This window comes from Mandrillus leucophaeus, unplaced genomic scaffold, assembly GCF_000951045.1.
Source record: "Mandrillus leucophaeus isolate KB7577 unplaced genomic scaffold, Mleu.le_1.0 Scaffold816, whole genome shotgun sequence".
NCBI classification, from domain to species: domain Eukaryota; kingdom Metazoa; phylum Chordata; class Mammalia; order Primates; family Cercopithecidae; genus Mandrillus; species Mandrillus leucophaeus.
Window position 1 is genome coordinate 1,230,290 of NW_012108875.1, and position 10,273 is coordinate 1,240,562.

General features: G+C 51.2%; 1 protein-coding gene across 1 annotated transcript in view; it reads left to right on the forward strand.

Annotated features, from left to right (window-relative positions):
• The first annotated feature begins 9,500 nt into the window (after positions 1-9,500).
• The window catches only part of SOX3 (SRY (sex determining region Y)-box 3), a 1,823-nt gene continuing 1,050 nt past the window's right edge, over positions 9,501-10,273 (forward strand). The window contains exon 1 of the mRNA XM_011967895.1: positions 9,501-10,269. Coding sequence (XP_011823285.1) covers positions 9,550-10,269 — 720 coding nt within the window. The 5' untranslated portion in view covers positions 9,501-9,549. The remainder of the gene's footprint in view (positions 10,270-10,273) is intronic.

Below are 10,273 nucleotides of genomic sequence, written 5' to 3' on the forward strand. Positions count from 1 at the left end.
AGACACTCACTAATTCTCTTTACTCATTTGTTTGTGTTTATTGTTCCCATCTTCCCCTAGAATGTAAATGCGATGGGTATAAAAACTTTGTTAAGTCCACTGTTGTACCCCCAAGGTCTTGAAGAGTATCTGGCCTATGGTAGACCTTCAATAAAAATGTGTCGATTAATAAATGACCTTGCTTACTTACGTCCATGTGACCCTTGAGCCTGTGCTCTTATTCATCAAGATCTAACAAAAATCAACTGGCGCAATTCAAGGCTTCTGTACAAGGATTCTGCCCCGGGGGATTTCTTCTCAAGCATTAGGATCCTTTTGTTTCCTTAATTTTAAAACAAGGAAACACCCAGGCTCTATTTTACATCAGCATCCTGAGAAATAGTTCTGCTGCATATGCTGTCCCCTTCCAAAGCTGCAGTTAAAGCTTCAGTTTTCTTTGACAGCAGTTTTGGGACTCCCACAAACTCCTCCACGGATGACCACAACATCACACATTGATACCTCTTTCCAAAAAGAAAACCAAGTGCTACAGCACACAAGATCAGACTCACCAAAATACTCGCACAGCTCTCAGTCTGGACAACCTCCAGGCTACTGATTGCTAACTCCTACCACTAAACTTCACCTTGAGAAGGTGACAGGTTTCCTCTAGCTCCTGCAGAATTCTCTCTGAAAGCAGGCACCATCATAAGCAACAGACAAGAGGAACCGTCTCACCCTTGCATACTGGTAAGATAACGCCCTTTATTATAGGAATCCAAGGGTAGGAAGAGTCAAGGGACTTGATTGCCAAGGAAAAGCACCTTCTTCCAGTTGCTAAGGAAATCAGCTATGGCAATGTCATACTCTTTGGCAAAATGCTTTTAAGAACTCCATTCTGACATCCATTTGAACACAGCAACAAAGAAGTTAATGCTCAAAAGCAAAAAGCAAACACACCAATTTATCCAGTATCGAAAATATGACGAGAAGCCATCAAATGGAAGCATCCATTCTCAACAAGAAATACATGCTGAATACAGGAGCATAAGAAGCATTTTTGTTTTATTTTGTTTTGTTTTGGTGAGACAGTGTCGCTCTGTCGCCCAGGCTGGAGTGCAGTAACATGATCATGGTTCACTGCAGCCTCGACCTCCTGGGCTCAAGCAATCCTCCTACCTCAGCCCGTGAGTAGCTGGGACTACATGCGCATGTCACCATGCCTGGCTAAATTTATTTTTTGTAGAGACGGAGGTCTCACCATGTTGCATAGGCTGGTCTTGAACTCCTAGCCTCAAGCAATCCTCACATTTCAGTCTCTCAAAGTGCTAGGATTACAGATGTGGGCCACCACATCTGGCCCGTAAGAAGCATTTTGGTAGCAACTTTTTTGTCATTGTTCTTTAGAAATACATACTTTGAATAGTCATCCTAGTGGCTCTACTCTGTCTATCCTTTCTAAACTGGCCACCTATCTCTGTTTAACTTTATTCAAGGGAATGACGACTCTCAGGGACCTGTCCATGGTTATTATGTTATTTTGTTTAAACGAATTTACAGTTTTGTTAAAATATTCTTTGTTTTGTGAACAAATTAATTATCCTTAACTGTATTTTAAAAAGATTCTAAGTGATTTTATTAGCACAACCCTAAACAGGAAAATCACAAACCAACCCTATTGAATTGCACTATTGTTTAGTTATTCAAGGGATTTATACAGTGATTTATAAAGATGAGATAGATAAGCATTTTACTTTCAAAGGAAGTAAAGCCTTCCCAGCCTATAACTCTATTTTGATGTTTCTAGAACATATGTCTACAGGCTAAGACTCAGTGCTATCATTACCGAATTTTTTTCTCATATTATTACTTTACATATATTGAAAGGTTTTATTTTGTAGCACACCATACAAACATATTTTTTTTTCTTGCAGGCTAGATAATTTCACCAAAATGGTAAAGAATTAATATTTATAAAATGAAATTATATCTAATGATACTAAACCAATGGGGTCAGCAAATTTCAAAATTTTTATTTTTAAAACACAAAGACGTACAAACCAAATTATGGTCTAAAGGGCAGAGCAAAATTATAGAGATGGATTGAGTTCTGTGAACAATTAGAAACAATACTGAAAGCTGCTCATTTATGTCCCTCCTCTGTTATCACCTCGTCTGGGTCTTTCAATGATGGGCTGAGAAATATAGAGGAAAAAAAAAAAAACAAAGCAGGGTTTTCAATATGGTTTTTCTTTTGGAAACAATGAAAACATTAAACTTTATGTATATAAGTGTCTGTGTACCGAATGGTAGTCCTTTCATGAAACTCCAGCTTGGGTTTTGTCTGAGTGGGGAAGTGGGGAGGGAGTCTGTGAATACCCCCAGAGTCATTTAAAATATATAGTATTAGCTAATTGATGACAGGACTAAAAACAATAGTAAGTAGGCAGCCTGGCTGTGAGCCAGGAACAAGGCTTTATGGTGAAAGCGAGTTTACATTAGAGGCCTGTTTTTCCCCTTTCCTTATATGAAATGAACAGCTGTAATTGAAAAGCAAGGAGCTCTATGGTTTATAGAAATAGGTGTTGTGAAGAGCCTTGGCCGTCTAATTTTCTTCCTATTGCAGGGCAGGCTTCCATTGTCTGTTTTTTAGAGCTAATTTCTTTTCTGATCAAAAGGCCCACGTCGTTGAAAAGGTAGTAATGACTATTCATTTGGCTGAAGCCTCCATTCTCCAGACTGCAAGCTTTATTTAGAAATGGCTATTTCTTTCTAAAAGGAAAAGCTCATTTATGTCCTCTATAATGTCAATTAAAGTAGAATATATTTTAATTATTTATCCTGAGGAGAAACCTTTTAGGAACTTAATTTAGTATGCCTATGTTATGCAGACACTACAATATGTGAATGTGGAATGATATCTAGACACATGGGTTTTATTTTATTTTACCACTAATGAATAGTTTATTTGCAACTAATTAACAAGTTAAATCGGCACAATTAGTGTCGGATTTCTTTAATAATATAACTCATAAAGGGATAGCCATTGGAACTAGAAAATAAGGTTGGTTGTTGGCTTTGTAAAGAAACCATTCCACAAAAGGGACAGTTTTTTCCCATTAGAAAGGGTTATTGGGACGTTCTTCCCGTTGCTTTTTCAAATGAAAGCTGAGCTGTGCTGCGGGAGGAAATATGCTCAGAAACAAGGGGAGATGGTGTTAATTACACAAACATCACATTAGCAAAGCCCCGACGTCCTAACTCGGGGATGCTTTTCGGAGAAATGGAATTGGGATGACGGCGGCCTAGACGCCAAAACTCCAGCACGGCCAGACCTCTCGACAGATCTCGTTTTCTCGCGCCGTCTGACCGCCAACCCGCTGGGAAACGGGTCTGCCTGAGGATAGGCATCCTCCATACCTGGCAAGCAGCAAGCGGCACGCTAGCTGTTCCTGGGCCGCGTCCCCACTCTGTCGCGAGCAGCGGCCCCAGAGCCTCCCTTTTAGGCCACTCAGACTGCAACGCCGGGACGCTGGACCGCCAGGGCTCCAGGCACGCGGGCGCTTCCGCGTCAGCCTCTCCGCTAGCTGGACTCTACGCTGCCGTGGGAAAGCGAGCGCACACAGGGGAATGAGCGTGGCCCCTGCGGGTCGTGGCGGAGCGACCCTGCTCACTCCAGGTCCTTGTCCAAGATGCTGCGCTTCTCGCGAGGCCCGATTTCTCCATAGATCGACTAGCGGGATGGGGTAGCATGAGGCGAAAATTTCTTTCTCTCCGAATCCGGACTCCTCTTGAGACTTTCCCAAGCCATTGCCACTATCTGATACGGAATGGGAAAGTGCAGGGTCTCCGTCCCGTACTTGGTGCACAACTCAGCACATAGTAGGTGGATGACAAAGGTTAGTGAAATGGAAAAAAATGAGGGCCGAGAAGGGATGAAAAGAGAACATAGAAATTCTGCGCACCAAATTCCACGGCTTTCCACTCTCTTAAAAGAAAATGATAAATAAAAAGAAAAGCAGAGAAATAAAAGGGAGGGGAAAAGGAACTGCTGAGTGCTGCCTTCGAATTTAAAATTTTCTCCAGGAAGCTCTACCCAACCCCAACCCTGCCGTCCTGCGCCCCCTGTGGTTGGGGCGGTAGCTTTGCTTGGCCATACTGAAAGTGCCTGGAGGTCCACTGATTTTCCAGGCACCCTTTCCCAAGAAGCGCTGCCTTGCCTGGTGGACACGAGTGGAATTGTGGAGACGTGGAAAAACTCAAACAGCATTGCATACCGATAACGATTTTAAGATTGCTTTATTGGCCCCGGCTTCCTGCAGGTCACCTCGCCTCTGTACAGGTGAGCGCTGTGCCTCTGCAGCCACAAAAGGAACTGGAAAGGGCAAAAGGCCCAGTGGGAGGGCAGGCCTAGCCGTAGGGGGCCGAGTTCCTGGAGTTGCTCCGCAGGGGTGGGGGTTTGGCAGTCTGCTGAGCTGAGCGCGTGAGGAGAGTTGTGGGTTTAGGCAAAGACGGGTGTGGGAGGGGGGTGAGAGGCAAAGAGGCTGACAGCGGTGGCTCAGCAAAGCCCGCTGGAAATGGGACCCCAGTGCGTGGGCAGAGCCTTCCTTCCTCCGGGAAAATGGCAACGTTCGGGTGGTGAGGTCAGCTAGTGAAAGCAGAAGGCAAAGGTTGTCAAATTCCTTGTAGTTGCTGCGCACATAGAGAAAAGAGAGCTAGTGATTAACACCTGAATGCTCTGTGGGTGGAAGGAAACTGAGCGCCAACGTGTGGGCCGAGGGGACTCCCAGTGTATTTTCCAAGAACAGCTCAGCTAACCAAGTGAATAGAATGCGGAAACTTTTTAAAAAGTATCCCCGCAGCCTCCCAAAAAAGAGCAACACCAAACTACGATAGAATACAGTTGCACAGCCCGCAGGAGACTTTATGGTACCTCGAGGACCTTGTTGTCCCACACCTCGCAGCTCCTAGCAACCTTTCTTTAGAGACCATCAACTAAGTTATTACAATCATGCACCCACCAGCCTAGGGTCTTCAGCTCCTTCTGTGACCTGTCAGAAAGAGTTCTTTCGCTGGAGACAGTGTTACGGGCTGGCGGATTGGGGGTGGGGTTCCTACTGAATGCTTCAGGAACTGGAAGGTGCTGTCTCTACCACCCTGTTGAAATGATGGTGACCTTTCCAAAACATTATTTTTTTTTTTTTTTTTTACAAGGGATGGTTCTACAATAGACCTAAGCCTATGATTTTTTTTTTTATCAAGGCGCTCAATCAGTGGCCTAAATACACAATCTTGGCTAGAAGCCAGAGTAAACAGACAAGGGGTGTTCTCAAGGGAAAAACTAGAAATGACTGCTTTAAGAAACGCAAACTGTTGCGAGTTTGTTTTTGGTTTTGTTTGTCTGTTGAAAATCAAAGCGTCTCCGAGAGTCTCCAGGATAAGTTGTTCTCACTTCCTAAAAGCCAGACCCTGAGCTGGGCTTGGCTACACTCGAGAAACCTGAAAGGCAAACGCTAGGCCACAGTCGGAGGGCAACCTTTGCTGACCCTATTGTCAGGCCTCAGCCGGCCCAGGCGAGCCCAAATACCGCCCACCCCACCCCACTCTCCAACTTTCCATCCCCCAAACGGCACAGACACACATCCGTCCCAAACCACCTAGCACGCAGAGGACACCTCTTCTTTCTTCTTCTTCTTTTTTTTTTTTTTTTGAGACGGAGTCTCTCGATCTTGTCGCCCAGGCTGGAGTGCAGTGGCGCAATCTCGGCTCACTGCAACCTCCGCCTCCCGGGTTCAAGGGATTCTCCTGCCTCAGCCTCCTGAGTAGCTGGGATTACAGGCGCTCGCCACCACGCCAGGCTAATTTTTGTACTTTTAGTAGAGACGGGGTTTCGCCATGTAGGCCAGTCTGGTCTCGAGCTCCTGACCTCAGGTAATCCTCTCGCCTCGGTCTCCCAAAGTGCTGGGATTACAGGCGTGAGCCACCGCGCCCGGTCGAGGGCACCTCTTCTAATAAGTTGGGTCCCAATCACGCCAGGGACCTCGAAAAAGGTCCCCTATGAGCAGTTACTGAAGAGGAATCGATGCAGACGCCTCCGCGCGGTCGTGGGACAGCTCCTTTCCTGCTCTTTCTACCAGTAGCTCTAAGGCACAATTGCTGAGGGTTCTTTGCAGATATAAGGCACTTGGGACACACCTGATGTCGGCCAAACCTAGAAACAGGAAGAAGGCAGAGCAGGGTGCCCTATGTACCCAAAGCCCACTGGCCCAGTCACGCTAGACTCTTGGTCCCGGAGTTTTGCTATAACCCGCCATCTAAGCATAGGCATCACATCTGCTCCGCCGCAAAGCCGCTTGGTCTCTTTCGAAGGTTGGGGCGACCTCCAAGCCCCGGAGGGCGAAACGACAAGAGGCTACGCTGGGTGAAGTTTCCAACGGAAGCCAACAAACGGCGCTATTGTCGCGCCCTGGGTTCTGGGAGCCCCAGGGCTGGATCCAGTCGGAGGGAGCGGGAGCTCTCTAGGGAGGGCGGGGGAATGGGGAGGGGGCCTTGGTAGGGTTCCCAGCCCCAGATCCGGAGCTCTGTGAGCGGCCCAAGGGCACTTGGAGGCAGGAGAGGGCAAGAGAGCTGCTGAGCGCGCTCTCTTCTCCTGAAGAGGTTGAAGGATCGGTCCTGGTTCCCGCTGCTTTCCTCGCTGGGTGCAGGGTGCGCGTTGGAGACACTGGAGTTGGGGCTCCGCCAGCTGCCTTGCCTTCCCGCAGCCCCGGCCGGAACCGAGGCCTCCTGCACTGTGGTACCTGTCGCAACAACCTCTCCCGATCCTCAGCGAAGGTTGCGCCGCTGGGCTGGTGCCTAAGCCTGCGCTGCAGGTGGGCTAAGAACTGATTTATTTCCAGCCTTCCCTCATCTCCCCACGCCCGCAATGGTAACCTTGCTTGTCTATTGAAATAATAGTTTGTATTTAGAAAGCGTCCTCCCAAGAGTTTCCAAGGGAATCTGGCGTGGCTCTTACTTGAGAATGTGCAGATCACCCCAGAACCACCAGATACGGAGATTTTATGTATCTACCCCCCGAGAGGGAGCTGGCCTCAGCGAGAAGTCGGGAGAATTTGGAGAGTGTGCCTGGTCCTGGCAAAAGACTGCTGTAAATCTGGCAGGAGGATGTAGGGCAAAAATGAGCTCACGTAAGCCTCGTGCTAAGTGTGATCAAATGTCAGACAGCTGGGAGCAGTGACTAGTTTCCCCTGTTAATTTGCTGCGGGGAGGGTATCGGCCCAGCACCGTATCCCCTGCCTTGGGAAATATGCAGCCCAGGCGCTGTCACCGCAACGTTTACTTGGGTCCTAAAACTTGGAAAGAAACCTGACATCTGTCAAGCTACTGGACGCCAGGCCGCGCGTCGGTTGGGTAGTTTCCTAAAACTCGCTTCACTTAGCAACAGCCTCCAGGGCCCAGAAAAGCCCAGAGAGGGCATGCGGGGAAGACGGCAGGAGGGCAGGGATATTGCACATTGGCTTCTGTAGGAGAGGATGGATTTGCCTAAGAAAGTTTGACCTTGTCGGCCACTTCGCCAAGAAAACAGGTGCAGGTAGGGATTGCCTAATCATTATGTTTTCTGAGACGTACTTTTCAGCCCATGTTCGCTAAGCGCGCGCGCGGGGGCGCGCGCACACACACACACAAACTATATCCACATACAGAAACCTTCCAGAGAGTTTACTTAAATTTAAAACCCTAAATCCGTATGCCCATCCAGTTGATCGCAGCCCTTGGCTGCGGAATATTCAGATCAGGTGGAACACAAACTTAAGGGGCAAGTTTCCAGATCCCACACTTCCGGGAGATGATGCCGGCTCAGAGCTGGGATTCTTTTGCCTGCGGTCCGCCTGGCCGAGAGGGGGCTGGCCTGCTCTGCGCCTCCACTTCCCCCCGACCCCACTAACAAGCCGAGGAGGCGTACGTTTTAATTCGTGGGGGAGAGAAAGGCGGATGAGCCCAGCATGCAGAAGTCCGGGGATCGCGTGGTCTCATTAACGCTAAGAAGCTAGAAACCTGGGACTCCCCCGCGTACCCCAAACCACTTAAGATTATGCTTTCCGTTTAGTTCCCCACCTTTCCACGCGACTGGGGATGGTGGGGGAGCGAGACCCCACACCGTATGGACACCTTATTTTAGTTTCTGCCAAATCTGCCGGGATGGCTTCTCATTCCCGCTCGCTACCTCGGGCTGCTCGGAGAGTTTCAAACGCTGTGCCACTCGCTTCAGCTGGCGGTGGCGATTATCGGAGTTTCCTCTCCCCGCAGCCAGAGTTCCCGCGCCGCTTGTCTTTGGCAGATAACCCAACAAGCAAGTGAATGTCCCGCTCCGAATCTCAGGAAGTCTCTAAAACAATAAAAGAGATGGACGGAATCCGTTAGCAGAGCCTGCTCCCGGGGGAGGCGGCGCGGCTGCGCGCCCAGAGTAGCGCTCAGCGGTCCCGGCAGGTGCGGGGGCAGTGGAGGGGGCCCGGCGGTTCGCCCGGAGAACGGCCTCGGCTCCGCTCCGGCCAACGTCGCCCCCCCCCCCAAGAAACTTTTCTTTCACTCTGAGAGGCTCCGTGTTGCCATGAAAACGGATTTTCCAAGGGGCCCGACCCTCCCCCTCAGGGGCATCGGACTGGAAAAACCGAAATGGCCAGAGAGCAGAGACAAAAAGGGGCCGCTAAGCGGGGGCCAGGAGCGAGAGAGCGGAGGCCAGTTCACCCCCTACGTCCCACACATACTCTCCACACCACCTTGTGCGAGCGCCTCCGCCAGGCTCAGGAGACGGGCGACTGACTGCTTGCCCGCCCTCCCGCAAACCCCCAAGAGCCTCACAACCGAGTGCACCCTGCAGTCCTGAAGCCTGTCTCCCATGCCCAGGCCCCTGACCCACGCTCCGTCCTGGACGCACTGGCCCTCCTAGAGAAAGGTCTGGACAACCAGCGGCCAGTTTCAGGGAGAGCTTCTTGGAGACGCAGCCAGGAGCACTTCCAATGAGCCTGGAGTCCCTAAGCCGGCCTGGGTAGCTGGTGGTGCCCTGTGTTCCTAGCGCTGGCAGCAGAAGCGGCCAGAAAACCTCCGTGCAGACAACGGGAAGCTTTGCAGGCTGGCCAGGGGATGGGGCGCCGGTCGGCCTTGACAGGGTTGCAAAGTTGTTTTCTAAATTCCGAAGGCGCCCCTCTGCCCCCTCCCCCCAATCTGCTCGCGTGCCCCCTCCCCCCGCCCCCGTCACCTCCTCAGGTTTCGTTCTTTCAAACTTTTTGAAACCCTAATTGGTGGCCTCTGAGTGGGTCTCGTGGACTCCCGCCTCCTAAGTAACTCTTACCACGTCACTAGGCCAAAGAGGGGAGTGGGGTGAACGAAAGGGCTCCCCGAACTTTTTTTTTTCCAGCCAGGCCGAACGGGGGCTCGGTAATGATTGGCCAGGGCGCATCACTGCGAACCTGTCAATCACGGGTCCTCCGAGTGGCGAGGGGCGGACCAAACGCCAACCCCGGGGGATCCGAGCAGGTATATAAGGGGCCCGGCTAGAGCCCAGCCAGACTGTGAATGCGACCTGCTCGAGACAACGCATCAGGTGCGAGAAGCCCGCGGGTTCCTGCTGACTTGGCGCGGAGCATTTTGATAAACCTACCCTTCCCGCCGGACTCGCTGGCCCACAGGCCCCCAAGCTCCGCTCCGACGGAATCCCAGGGCCGTTTCACCGTGGCCGCTCCAGCCCCGGGAGCGCCTTCTCCTCCCGCTACGCTGGCGCACCTTCTTCCCGCCCCGGCAATGTACAGCCTTCTGGAGACTGAACTCAAGAACCCCGTAGGGACACCCACACAAGCGGCGGGCACCGGCGGCCCCGCAGCCCCGGGAGGCGCAGGCAAGAGTAGCGCGAACGCAGCCGGCGGGGCGAACGCAGGCGGCGGCAGCAGCGGTGGTTCGAGCGGCGGTGGCGGGGGCACAGACCAGGACCGTGTGAAGAGGCCCATGAACGCCTTCATGGTATGGTCCCGCGGGCAGCGGCGCAAAATGGCCCTGGAGAACCCCAAGATGCACAATTCTGAGATCAGCAAGCGCTTGGGCGCCGACTGGAAACTACTGACCGACGCCGAGAAGCGACCATTCATCGACGAGGCCAAGAGACTTCGCGCCGTGCACATGAAGGAGTATCCGGACTACAAGTACCGACCGCGCCGCAAGACCAAGACGCTGCTCAAGAAAGATAAGTACTCCCTGCCCAGTGGCCTGCTGCCCCCCGGTGCCGCCGCCGCCGCCGCCGCTGCTG